Genomic DNA, 13,122 nt, shown 5'->3' on the forward strand with positions numbered 1-13,122 from the left:
TGGGTCTAGGAGGAGCACGTTGCAGAGCAGCGGGCACCCACCTTGCCACGGCGTGATGCAACACACAGCCACCCCCAGGCTGCTCTCTGCAGCACCCAGCTCTCTGCCACCCAAGCAAGTCAGGCAGGGCTGGCTCCTCCGGCTGGGGCCCTGTCCCCTCCCCGCTCCTCCTCCTGGCCCGGGAGGTCCAGCCCCACCACCCCCTGCCCTCGCTGTTAGACGAGGCGCTGCCTCAGCCAGTGATGGAAGAACCCAAGCAAATGATGACAGAGACAACGGCATTAAGGGTGTGACAGAATGACTGATGATTTAATGCTTCTTGAAGTTTTTTGTTTCCTTCCACAGGGCATTGGTTTTAAAAACAAACAAAAGGAGGTAAAATAAATTAATTTATGTACACTTTACATACACTGTGTCACATGGAGCTTTGCAGCAACAGTAACCAGAAATTGTTACAAAATAGAAAGTTACATGGCTGTTGCAGGTCCTCAGCAGCCTGCAACCTAGAAGGTTGTCATCCTGAGCATGGTTGGCAAAGTGATCACGTAAACATGTTTAGAAGCATTTACGGTGGACAATGGATGGGCCAGCTTCGTCGTATTCCTGCTTTGTGATCCACATCTGCTGGAAGGTGGACAGGGAGGCCAGGATAGAGCCACCGATCCAGACAGAGTACTTACGCTCAGGTGGGGCAATGATCTAGAAAAAGCCAAGAGAGCAGAGATCAGTAAAGAAGCAACCGCTGCGGGTGGCAGGCACAGGGGCGCGCACCGCCCGGCGCGCTGTTTGCGGGAGGGCAAAAGGAGGCTGCTGCTCCTCCGCCTGGGTCCTTCACGCTCCAGCCTTACCTTGATCTTCATTGTGCTGGGGGCCAGGGCTGTGATCTCCTTTTGCATGCGGTCAGCAATACCTGGGTACATGGTGGTACCCCCAGACATGACGTTGTTGGCGTACAGGTCCTTCCTGATGTCAATGTCGCACTTCATGATGCTGTTGTAGGTGGTCTCATGGATCCCTGCGGACTCCATACCTGGGGGCAGGGAAGGGGAGAAAAGGAGGCACAAGTTAAGCGCAAAGCGAGAGCTCCACGGGAGGACTCGGGGAGAGCTGGTAGGGGAGGAGAGAGAGGGAAGGGGGCGCACGCACCAATGAAGGAAGGCTGGAAGAGGGTTTCTGGGCAGCGGAAACGTTCGTTGCCGATGGTGATGACCTGCCCATCAGGCAGCTCATAGCTCTTTTCGAGGGAGGAGGAAGAGGCAGCGGTGGCCATCTCGTTCTCAAAGTCCAGCGCCACATAGCACAGCTTCTCCTTGATGTCACGGACGATCTCACGTTCAGCTGTAAGGGGGCAGCAAAGGCATCAGCGATTGCAAAGGAGGAACAGGGAACGCTTGCATCTCCTCCACAGGTCTGCTGGGACTCCAGGCCCCCAACCACAGGCAAACTCCCAACAGGGAGCGCTCACGGGGCTTGCAATGGGGCGAGAGGCTGCATCATCCCTGGAGGTGCAAGGGTTGGAAGTGAGTGGCGACGTTTTGAAGGAGGGAATGGTGCTTACCCGTGGTGACGAAGGAATAGCCACGCTCAGTCAGGATCTTCATCAGGTAGTCAGTGAGGTCCCGGCCGGCCAGATCCAAGCGCATGATGGCATGGGGCAGGGCGTACCCTTCATAGATGGGGACATTGTGTGTCACACCATCGCCGGAGTCCAGCACGATACCTGGGGAAACAAAAACCAGCCACCTGAGACGCAGCCCACGAAGGACCCTGCCCCAGGGGGCAGAGCACTTGTCAGCTGTGGGGGACCCGTCCTGGGCGTCCTCGCTTGGGGAAGCGGGGCCAGCAGGGCGCTTGCACTCACCGGTGGTACGGCCAGAGGCGTAGAGGGACAGCACAGCCTGGATGGCCACGTACATGGCAGGGACGTTGAAGGTCTCAAACATGATTTGGGTCATCTTTTCACGGTTGGCTTTGGGGTTAAGGGGGGCCTCAGTGAGCAGGGTGGGGTGCTCCTCAGGGGCCACACGCAGCTCGTTGTAGAAGGTGTGGTGCCAGATCTTCTCCATGTCGTCCCAGTTTGTGATGATGCCGTGTTCAATGGGGTACTTCAGGGTCAGGATACCTCTCTTGCTCTGGGCTTCATCTCCTACGTAGGAGTCCTTCTGACCCATACCCACCATGACGCCCTGCAGGGGAGGAAAGGGGGGGCTCAGCAGCCTCTCCACGGGCGGCGGCGTGGGGCTCCCCGGCGAGCCAGGCGTCCCCCCTCGGCGCAGGGCGCCGGGAGGCGGCAGGGAGCCGCAGCCGCCGCTGCGGCAGGGCGCGGGGGGAGGCCGGGAGGGGAGGGCGCCGTACCTGGTGGCGGGGGCGGCCCACGATGGAGGGGAACACGGCCCTGGGGGCGTCATCCCCGGCGAAGCCGGCCTTCACCAGGCCGGAGCCGTTGTCGCACACGAGCGCGGTGGTCTCGTCCTCGTCGCACATGGTGTCGGCTGTCTGCGGGGGCGGAGGGGCGCGGGCTGAGCCGGGCGGCCGGCGGCAGGGAGGGAGGGCGGCAGGGAGGGGGCGGCGGGGCCGGGGCTTACCTGGGCTGGCTGCGGGCTCCGCGCGTCGGGCCGCTGGCAGAGAGGCCTCCCGCTCTTCGCCGGGTAGCTCGTGGGCCGCCGCCGGCCGCCGAGCCTTTTATCGCGGCGGGCGGCGGCGGCGGCCGGCCCCCAGGAATGCGGCCCCGGCCGTCGCCATATTTGGGCGTCGGGCCCGGCGCGGCCCCGGCCCGGCGCTGCCCAAAGAAGGCGCTCCTGGCCGCGGCCCAGGTGAGCCGGGCCCGGCCGTATAAGGAGCGTCTGCCGGGCCCCCCCACCGCCCGCCGCCGGGGCCGAAATAATCCCCCGGCACCGCCGGGCCCGTTAAGGGCAAAGCAGGTGGGGGCCGCAGGCCCGGGCCTTTCCGCGGCGGCCCGGCGGAGCGGGCCCGGGCCCGGGCCCGGCGGGGCGTGAGGGCGGAGCGGGCCGGGGCTCGGCGGGGCCGGGGGAGGCGAGGGGCCTGCGGCCGCCGCTCACCGCAGCCCGGGAGTTTGGGGCTGCAAAGGGAAGTGGGGACCCCGCGGCCCTTGCCCGCGGGTAGGGGCGAGTGCCGGGAGAGAGGCGAAGCAACGCGGGAGCTCTGTGGTTTGCACGTCGTGGCGTCCCACCCGGCGACAGCCCCCGTAAAAGCCACCGCCTTACACGCCGAGCTCAGCCGTGCGTTTTTTTTCCTTGCTGTGATTTAAAAACGGAAAATAAATGGAGGGGATAACATCTGTGAGACAAAACGCCTGAAGAGGAACCCGGTGAAGCATTAACGCCGGTGACCGTCTGATCCCAGGAGCCTGACATCGCATGAACGCTGGTGCCATGACCGAGTACCCATTGCTGGCCGCTGAGCTCGGCCAGGCGACGCGGCATCCCCCAGCTATCGCCGTGGCTCACCCTCTCCAAAAGGAGCGCGGTCTCACAGGCAAGGCATCTCTGACGAGCCGAAGGTACTGTGCAAGTGAAGAGCAACAGTTCATCTCCTTCAGCTATGGATATTTAAGCGGAGATTCCACGCGGGACACTTGGAAGAGTTTATACAGAAATTCTGGTTACCAATGGAAAGAAGAGGCAGTAACGCAAGCAGATTTGCAGCCCTGCCAATGAGTCGATACGAATCAACCTCCAAGACCTTCTCTGAAGGCACAACTGGCCAAGGGTAAATCCTTTTAGAGAGTCAGGAGAGGATGAAGAAGAAATAGTAAGCCAGAAGTGCTCGTGCTTTGAGGAGTCTCCTGCAACTGAAGGCATTTCTGCAGCTGATTTCCTCCACGGCAAGGCAGAGCGGAAGGGTCAACAGAGAAGCAGACAACTTTTCTTCTCCTCTATTTAATTTCTGCACCTTCCAGTTTGGCAGCTTTCCTCCTTACCTTTGGCTGCTCCCTATTTCATTCTGCTATAGATTTTCATTTCCCGTCGAGTTATTGTATTAAAGCACACTGGGGATAAACCACGCTATTCTCTCATACTGTTCTTCAACTTCTTGTATTATTCTTCAGTTCTGTCATCAGCAACTGGCAGGACAAAAATCAGAAGCCTGAAAGCACTTAAAGGCATGGCAGCCATCAAATCTATTTACAGAACTGTAACGCTCCATTGTGGATTCCAAAATACGGTCAGTTGTGTTTAATCAGAAATCAAGTAACAGAAAGTCTAAGGTCGCTGAAAGATAAATATTCTTAATCCTTCAGTGAAACCTCACGCAAGCATAGAACCGCTCTATCCCTTCCGTTCCTTTTGATTTTCTCTCTGCCACAATTTACAGCAAAATGCCTGACGGCAATGTTAAATTCTTATAGTTCTGCGTGAAAGATCATTTTCCGCACTTAGATACGATATTTAGCTGGACTCATGAAATGAACTTGGTTTTGGTCCCAAGTCAGAGAACTTTGGAAGTTAGTTTCCAGAACAGAGCTGGGCACAAAGAAGATCGCTATCCACGAGGCACAGCTTCTGAAATGGATCACAAATGACAACTGACAAGCTTTCCTGCTACTCTGGTGACAACAGAGGATAGAAGTGCGGACATCCTGTACCCTGTGTATTTTCCGCTACTGAGAAAGCAACTATTTAAGAAACAACGTATACTTCCTTATTCCAAAGGAGCTATCCGTACTCCTTAAGCCGTTTTCACCAAAGCCCGGATCTTTTTGTCCCAAGTTTATTTGTTTTTGTTACACTGGGAAACAGCCTAGAGCTCTGGCACGGCCTTCGATGGGCGGTGGTAAATGAAGGCATCCTCCCCGTACAGTAACCCGAGACAGGCGTTCCGCACCAGAACAGCTTATTACATAACGAAACGGGGGACGGAGAGGAGGAACAGCCCCGAATCCCAGCCTCTTCAAGCTTCCCAACGGAACAGCGAACCAGCTCGACATTCCTAGTCCGAGAACATTAAACTCCAGTTTAGACATGGAAGTTATTTTAATGAGGTTTTATTTAAGTAAACTCATTGCCCGTAGCCTTCTGTTTTGGCAATAGTCAGATGGAAAGCCGTTGTACAAATGCCAGATGCCTCCCAGCCCAGCAGTAGAATAAAACACAAGTTGCGAAGCCTACGGGGCCGATCGTTTCCCGAGAACCCGGAGAGCGCGTTTACACCGCGCGGAGTAAACCCATCCCAGCAGCGCGGCCAGGCGCTTTGAAACCAGCAGGTAGCGAAGGGTGGACAGAAACGCCTGCTTCTGCGGCAAGCTTCCCGGGGCTTGGCCTGCCGCTCCTGGCAGCGCACGGGTGGCCGGCGGTCGAGGAAGGGATGAGAGATCCCCCAACTGTTTTACTGCCGACGGTCAATTAAAGAGATTCCTCTTCAAGCAAAATTTAAAGAGTCTAGTAAAAGTTCAGGTAGAACATATTTCGGCAGGGAGCGGCAACCATGTTAGATTATTCCCTTTCTCCCAAAACGTGAAGTTTATCGATCATGTGAAACCACCTTTAAAGTGGCACTTAAAGAAGCAAGTGGAATCCTTCTACAGCTTTAGCTGACCTGCTCCTTTGAGGCCGCAGCTGGGAGTTACACCCGCACCTCTTCCTCTCAGCCGTGCAAGGCTGCAGAAGAGCAAAGTTCGCTTCTTAGAACAATCTGAGAAGATGGCTGCTAGTGCATTTCTTTCCCATATTAGTTAGAACCTCTCTAGATAAATCTATTCTTCCAAACATGTTCAGACTCTCAGCCCGGCTTACTGTATTAGTACAGGGAGGAGGGGAAGCCACGGAAGGGGAGCTGTGCTTTTAAAACTAGAAACTGGATTCTCTTCAACCAATTTAACTTCTGACCTTCTCAGCTGTTGGATCAAGTTGTTGCAGCAGGCATTGAGCCAGACAAGTAAAACATAAGGGCATGCAAGTCGCTCTGCATTCACTCGCTGGCTGTTGAGCTACTTGCAAAGAAAGGTACAACGTGTCAGATTAAAGTAACTTTTATTTAAAAGATTAAAATCTGCTGCCAATGAGAATAATTAAAATTGAAAAGTTTAATGGATTTTTTTTTTTATTCCCATGTCAGAGATAACTAACTGGGGCAGTGGGCTAAAAAAAAAAAAAAATCAGTAGCATCAACCAGTAGAGAACAAGTCACTGAGTAAGGAAGATCGTGCTGGACTCCCACACTTTCCTAACTGCTTTCTAGGTTTCTTCTGAGCCTAGGTTCAAGCAGTTGCTGTGAATGACTGCATGGTGAGCTGCTAATCTCATTTTACATGTATTCTAGAGATCTGGATATATCTGTATAACTGTCATTTAAGTTAAAAATATTAAAATGTTTTGAAAAAGTTTAATCTTACAGATATGAACTGAAAGAAGGGTATATTTACTGGACCAGAGGACCTTGAATGAGAACTGTTATTCATTCCTTTCTGTCATGGACAGAAAGCTGAGTGACCAGCGACAAGCCAGTTACCCTTTCTGTGCCAGTAATCTTTAATGCAAAATTGAAATTCCCTAGTTTCTACAACAAAAAGTGGTGTACAAAGAGAGAGTAACCTTACAGAATAATCATTTGTTTCTTCAGTAAGCTACACAGTCACCCAGCATTAACGTTCTCGGTATGTTCTCTGAACTGCAATCACAGCCCCAGTGAAGCGAGAGCAAAAGTTTCCACCTTCTGCAGCGGGTCCCACGTTTCACCCTGTGCATCTGTGAGTCTCTGGCAGGACTCATACCAATGAAGATATAAAACGAAACAGCGAGTTTATGAATGGCACAGAAAACGAAAACTTTATTTTTCTTTTGCCTGAAAACACACCTCTGCCTCCCCTGACTAAAGTGCCAATGTCTATGAATTTAAGACCAAGTATATCACTCATGTAGACTTTATTACAAAGTCTTAGCAAAAAAAGAACAGAACGTAAAAAAAGAATACATGAATTTAACAGCTCTTTAGAAAAAATATTAAAAGAAATAGTGAGAATCATGCTTGTCCCTGAACGTAGAGTTCGTAGTTTGCCTTTAACACAAATTCAAAGTAAGCGTTACATTTCAAGTTGCCAAGTTCGTTCGCTTGCAGCAAGTCCTTCACCTCTGGTAAATATTCACTTAACTGAACTCCTACAACACAAAACCTTTTATTACAGCACTGATAAAAGTACTTTGCATTAGCAGTTAAGATGATTTTTAAGTAAACACCCGTGCCTGCCTCAGAGTTAAATTACTCTTTTGGAATTGAGAAGATCTAATTCTACTATACATGTCAAGAAATACAATAAAGCTTAAGTAGCCTGCAAAACTGAGTTTAAAGGGGAGAAAAAAAAAAAAAAAAAAAAAAAAGTATTTCCTACCAAACAGAGCTTCTCAGTGAATTTATGATTAAACCTAAAATCCTTAAACCTAAAATCCAAGTCCTTACATAACACTTGACCAAAATAAAAAAAAAAAAAAGAGGGAAAAAAAAAGAAAAGAAAGAACACTCATCTAATAAAGACTTATATCATCAGCTGCAACATGTCAGTCTGGGGTGTGAGAATCTTACAAAAGGAAAGAAATTGACAAGACTGAACACACAAAACTAGAGTTGTTCTGAGAACTTAATTGTTGTATTTTTGACATGGAGCCTTCTCTGTTCTGGAAAAAGCTCATATGCAGTAATATTTAAAATGGACTTTAAATTGTTTCTCTCCTCTCCCTCCCCTCCAGCTGTTATTTCCATGGCCATCATTTCCTGTGGTCAGCTTTAACTGGGAGTGTGTGGGTTTTTTTGCTTTTGGGGAGGGAAAACAAAAACACATTTAAGCGAAAATAGATTAAGCTTTTCTGAGTGACAGACAAATAGTTATTAATCCCTTATCTTACAGAAGAGATCTATTTAACTCCAGAATACATACTTTCCTGTACAGTAAGAAACTGCTAAAAAAATCCAACGGCTGCCCTACTGAGCAAATAATTTGAGTGCACTAAGATTATAAGCAAGAAATCTGCTCATCTCTTATCCCCTCAACATTTTACAGAGAGAGAATTAGCTCCATATGATTGTAATTATCTAGTGGAATGCATATGGGAGTTTTTATTACTCTGAGAGTTTATTAACACTACTACTTGTATATTAGTCTTCAGCAGCTTTTGAAACAACTACACAATTTCAAGAAGTTAAATTATATTTAAGTACACTTTACCTTCTTTCAATAGTTTTTGTAATATTTTCACAAATATACTATCTTTAGATGCTTCAATTGGATCATCTTTCCCATCTGAACTGGACCATCTGCAAGTCAAAAAACAATTTGCGGAAAGAATTGCACAGATGAAATCAAATGAAAACTAACAAGAAAAAATATACAGGAAATGTGATAAATCATCAAAGGTGATTAATACATGTTCACATGTGTTATGTGCTTGGCTATAGCTCAAAGCAAGGTTTTTTTTTCTATCTTGTGTTAATTATTCTTTATTCTAAGAGTAAAACTGCAATAAAATCGCACTACTATAATGCAGTCTAGTTAGGACAATAGAAATGCTTCCTGTCTTCTAAACTGTAAAAGAAAACATAGTATTTTTAATTTTATCAAAGAAATATTCATCAAGATAAGAATTACCTATTCTCAGTAATCATATTTTACGACTGAGATTATGCAAGTAGAGATTTTTTTTTTTTTTGGTAGAATAAAGCAAGAGCAGCAATTTGCTGACATATTTGAAAAAAACAAAACAGAAAAGCAAACACCGAGAAGAGGAAAAAGGAGGAAAAAAAATTGTAAAAATCTAAGTTACAGGCCTGCAACAGCACACACAGACACAAAACAAATACAGTTTCTCTCATTTGTGATTAAATGTGAAGGTGAAGACTCGTGAGTGCAGGTCTCGTCTGTGATAAGGAAATGCCAAACATTTTTCTAAGAGAAGGATTATTTTAAATGACAATTTTTCATCTTTGCAGAGCTTTATGTGTAGCAGGTTTAAGTCAACACCAAACTAACTTCTTTTGCTGTGGTTCTAACCTCTCAGTTGTTACAACTTCCCGTTCCGTACGTTAAACGGCCAGAGAAAACCAGTTCTCCTATCGCTCCCTAAAGCAACGTGAGCCTCCGTGGGCCAATGGGACATGCCTGCAACAGATCTGGGCCCGGGTCCCAGAAGCTATTACTGACAAATCACTGAAACCGTGCTTTTACCCGGGATGCCACTTAAACTCCCAGACTTCTAGGATTTTATCTTGAATTCCACTGGGAAGAATGTGAGGGAAGGGGCAGGGGGACCTGAGGAAACAAATCACTCTGAGGCACAGAGGAGGACAGCGAGGACCCTGCCAGAACGTCAGGAGCACGCTCAGCAAGGCTCTCCATTCTACCCAAGAACCTTGCCACCGTTTGTAGCTGACAAGCTAGAACACAGATGCCATCCTTAAAAGTAGGTACTGCAACGTGTCAAACGCTTATTTTTGCACACAGATGAAAGTTAACACTGCCTCTTTTCAAATGGCAATGGACCTCTTTGTAAGCCTTTGTGAGCCTTGCTGGACTGGAAACTCAACTGGGACATCAAGTTTTGTAAACACTATTCAGTGCAAAGTGATGTCAAATTGCATCTGGTCAGCTAGCAGAGTGGGCAAAGTCTTGTCAGCATTTTATATGACTTGAATGGTTTAAATATTATGTCCAAAACTCTGTTCTCGGCCCGGGGTAGACAGGACATAAATCAATTATTGGACTGGTGCCATGCAGGAGCTCTGGATTCTTCTCTCTTGAAAATAATAGGAAGGGAAGAAAACACGTGGAACAGTGTGAACCTGTTTCTGCATATTATTTGTGTCATATCTGACAACAACTTAGTCATGCAGCTAGGAATTTATTTTCTACAGACCACTGTCCTTTGGAATCTATCCTATGCATAAGCGTGAATCCAAATGCTGCTTGTTTCCATTTTAATCACAAATGGCACAGTGCATTTGGAATCTATTCTCTCCTCATCTTTTCTTCCTTAGGTCCTCTTGGAACATGGATGGGAGCTAGAAAAGGTGGATAACTTCTGAAAATTAGAAAGGTAAGGGAGGAAATGCCATTTGAGTTATTTAACCTGGGAGAGAACAGTAGCACTGCTTGGCGAGAAGATTCTTCTGACCAATTGGATTCAGCCTGTATTTGGTGTTGAACGTCCGTAAGAGGGCCTCTCTTTAGCAGCATTTAAGGCTTCGATCTCTTACAGTCAAGAATGCAGCTTTAACTCAAAAATGTCATGAACTTGTTGATGTGGTTCAATGGCCAAAAATAAGTGAAATAAAAGTTTGCAGGAGTGACGTCTGCACATGTTGCGCTTAAAAAGCTTCTGTTTGAGATGCTTCAAAGGAAAAAAAAAAGTTTCAACATCATTGGTCATTTCTTTTAACCCTAGCAAAGGGTTCAAGAATGAAAACTGCATGGGTACATTCCTGTCTCAGGTGCTGAGAATGCATAGTAGGCTGCCAGCGAGCTAAGTGAACAAAGTACTACAGATTGGGTTGTTTTTTTGTTTTTTTTTTTCCCCAGGGTTTCACTTTACAAATAAAAAGACACATTCAGATCAGATACTTTATACTTTACTAACCTTATACTATGAAATTCAATCTTTTTCACTGAGCTAGAGAATAGTATACTAATATGTAATTCTGGAAAAGCTATGTCACAAATACTCCCAGTAATTTATATTCATATTGGACTTACCCATCCCTTCGGAGAGCCTTACAGAGAATTTTAAGTTTAAGATCGTTTACATCCACTTCCTCTTCCTTCAGTTCAGATAAGGAAAAAAGACAGGTAAGTTAATTTTTTTTTTTTTTTTTTGAAGAAATAATCACCATGTCACACAGATTATACCAATGAATTATATTCTTCAATTAGGGAACACTGTTTTTAAACACATGCTATTGTAACAGATGACCTGGTCAGACTGTTGAAACACCAAAGACTGTTCATTTCCATTTGAAAACATGGCTCAGACTTTCTACATCACCACCCAACTGCTGAAGACTACCTCAATTTGAAAAAGGGCCTGTTTTAAAGCACATGAACAAATACCAATTTGTAAAACAGTGTCTTCTAGGCAAGTTTTATTTTAAAGCGTGCTAAATGGTGACTGAAGTCAAGGCTCTCTTTTCAGCATGGCCAAGCTAACTAGCATGCATTAGTGTCCACATGAGGATGCATGTTTTATAAATATGTTAGTAAATGTCTTCAGAGAGACACATTTGTCTTGGAAAGGGCAGTCCCTTCATTGCACAGAAACTTTGAGATAATTGGTGTCAGAGCCCCTTTTAAAATATAACATCAGAAAAAAGACCACATATTTTTTTCCACCTCTCAATGTCCTGAATCATCTCATCTATTTTTAAATTCCTCTCATAAGAGATAAGAGAAACCACAAACTCTTCAATTTAGAAGCCTGGAAGCAAGAGGATGGGTCTTGACTTTATGCTGTGCTTTTGCAAGAGAAAAGCAGGGAAAACTAAGGAACAGCTAGTTTTTAGACTCTAATCTAAACCACCATCTCTAATTTGTGCTGAATGGTTCTACTCAAGTTGTTAGAGACTCAAATATCTGAGCAAAAAATAATTCTGAATCTCATGTTTTTGAGAGACATTTATTTTATTTAGGTGTAAAAAAACCAATATAGTTGTCTCAGTGTTCATGAATTGTGTTGACAAAATTTAAGAGGAAAAAAACCTAATTTAAAAGAAGAAACCAAATGAGTTCACTGAAGTTTATTTTACTGCAAAATATTATTACTTGGACTATTTATGTTGTAAAAATGAAGGGGGGAGTTAGAAAAAAAAAAAAAAGAAAAAGCATTGAATTTTCTTTTTAAACCAAAGAGAACTGACTCAGAATAACATGCTACTCTAAGTAGTAATACTCTTTCCTCAGTACACGAAATATAATACAGTACTAAACACAGGACAAGTAAACATATTCATACATAAAGCAAAAAAACCCCTAGTTAATAACAGTAAAGAAATATTATTCAAAAGAAAATTTTATAATAAAAAATGAAACAATTGAAAATAAATTTAAATTTTAAAAACAATTATAAAGACATTTAATTATCAAACTAGAGTTATTGAAGGCCAACAAAATAGCACAATGGTGTTTACAAAGCGCTACTACAGAGAGGATTTTAACTTGGAGCCCTACCCAGACTAGCAGGAATTGGGATAATCAGAAAAGAGTTTTCATTTTCAATTAGTAAGGAATACTTCCACTGAAATAATACAACTTTAGCTTTTTAGCAGAGACTGTTGCTAATTCAGGTTTGATGCTCCTCAGAAGCTGATTTATTCATGCTTAGTGGAAAATTACTCCTGACAAGATACTAGATCATACAACGAGATGCAGTGAGAAAGCAGATAGCAAATCTGTGTTTCAATGCTATTTACATGTTAAAAAGCTGGTGACTATCCCACATTATCTCATGACAATCAGAGAAACTGCCAATAGGGGAGACGCAAGAACTGAACTACTGAAAACAGATGATCTTTGTCCTGTTTGGAGAAAGCCTGTAGGGAAGCAAGGCTCTAAAAAGAAACTATAGACTATAAATGGGAAGTGAAGATGAAGAGTGTCATTTTTCTTAAATGATCTAAACCACATTTGGCATTAAGTCTCCAGTGACTTAAAAACAAACTGAAAAAACACATCAGGGGTTATTTTTAATTACTGTACACTAAGCTTAGATGCACTACAGATGCACCATCCTAGCTTAAATAATAATAAATAATAATAAAAAAAAAAAGTCTCTGGATTAGAAATCCTTCAAAAACTTTTCCTACCTCATCAATATATTCCAGTAGATCAAGTGCTTTCTTGAAGTCATACTCATTGGCCCTTCTGTTCTCATCACATATGTACATCTATGATATGAGAGATTAACATAGAGAATTATTTTTAGCCTACAAACTAATGTAACTGATATCACGGACAACTCATTGTGGGAAGACCACCATGTATTTTCCGCTTACATGACCTTCTCATGAAAATATGTCTTGATTCAACTGCAAGTATTTTTATAGTAAGGAATACACTTAAGGTTTTAGAGCAGCATTCCACCTACGTGACAATGGTCTGTGGACAAATGATATTGAATATAAGGCTGC

The 13,122-nt window shown here is 45.1% G+C and overlaps 2 protein-coding genes across 8 annotated transcripts in view; both read right to left on the reverse strand.

Annotated features, from left to right (window-relative positions):
* Nucleotides 1-281: 281 nt before the first annotated feature.
* On the reverse strand, nt 282-2,687 carry ACTA1 (actin alpha 1, skeletal muscle). Its single transcript, XM_082306311.1, has 7 exons — nt 2,586-2,687; nt 2,356-2,496; nt 1,862-2,186; nt 1,559-1,720; nt 1,147-1,338; nt 849-1,030; nt 282-699 (listed from the first exon to the last, which is right to left on the reverse strand). Exons 2-7 carry the CDS (start codon nt 2,482-2,484, stop codon nt 556-558), a joined length of 1,134 nt encoding a protein of 377 aa, XP_082162437.1. The 5' UTR covers nt 2,485-2,496; nt 2,586-2,687; the 3' UTR covers nt 282-555.
* Nucleotides 2,688-3,270: 583 nt separating this feature from the next.
* The window catches only part of NUP133 (nucleoporin 133), a 41,165-nt gene continuing 31,313 nt past the window's right edge, over nt 3,271-13,122 (reverse strand). Inside the window, exons 23-27 of one of the 7 annotated variants that reach the window (XR_014227711.1) lie at nt 12,799-12,879; nt 10,697-10,761; nt 8,177-8,265; nt 6,557-7,115; nt 3,271-5,947 (exon numbers count right to left, since the gene is read on the reverse strand). Coding sequence is in view for 4 of the 7 variants with exons in the window: in XM_082307195.1 (XP_082163321.1) it covers nt 6,979-7,115; nt 8,177-8,265; nt 10,697-10,761; nt 12,799-12,879 (372 nt within the window). In the remaining 3 variants the exon portion in view is untranslated. The other 6 variants (XR_014227712.1, XM_082307198.1, XM_082307195.1 and 3 more) reach the window with 6 other exon arrangements.

The sequence above is a fragment of the Platalea leucorodia genome, assembly GCF_965183815.1.
Source record: "Platalea leucorodia genome assembly, chromosome: 3".
NCBI lineage: Eukaryota > Metazoa > Chordata > Aves > Pelecaniformes > Threskiornithidae > Platalea > Platalea leucorodia.

Excerpts from the sequence above, each read along its gene's own strand:
- ACTA1 (XM_082306311.1), bottom strand. The coding sequence starts at position 2,484 with ATGTGCGACGAGGACGAGACCACCGCGCTCGTGTGCGACAACGGCTCC. Across the intron at positions 2,187-2,355 it reads TGGGCCGCCCCCGCCACCAG|GGCGTCATGGTGGGTATGGG; the intron begins GTACGGCGCCCT and ends CCTCCCCTGCAG. Across the intron at positions 1,721-1,861 it reads CGCCTCTGGCCGTACCACCG|GTATCGTGCTGGACTCCGGC; the intron begins GTGAGTGCAAGC and ends TTGTTTCCCCAG.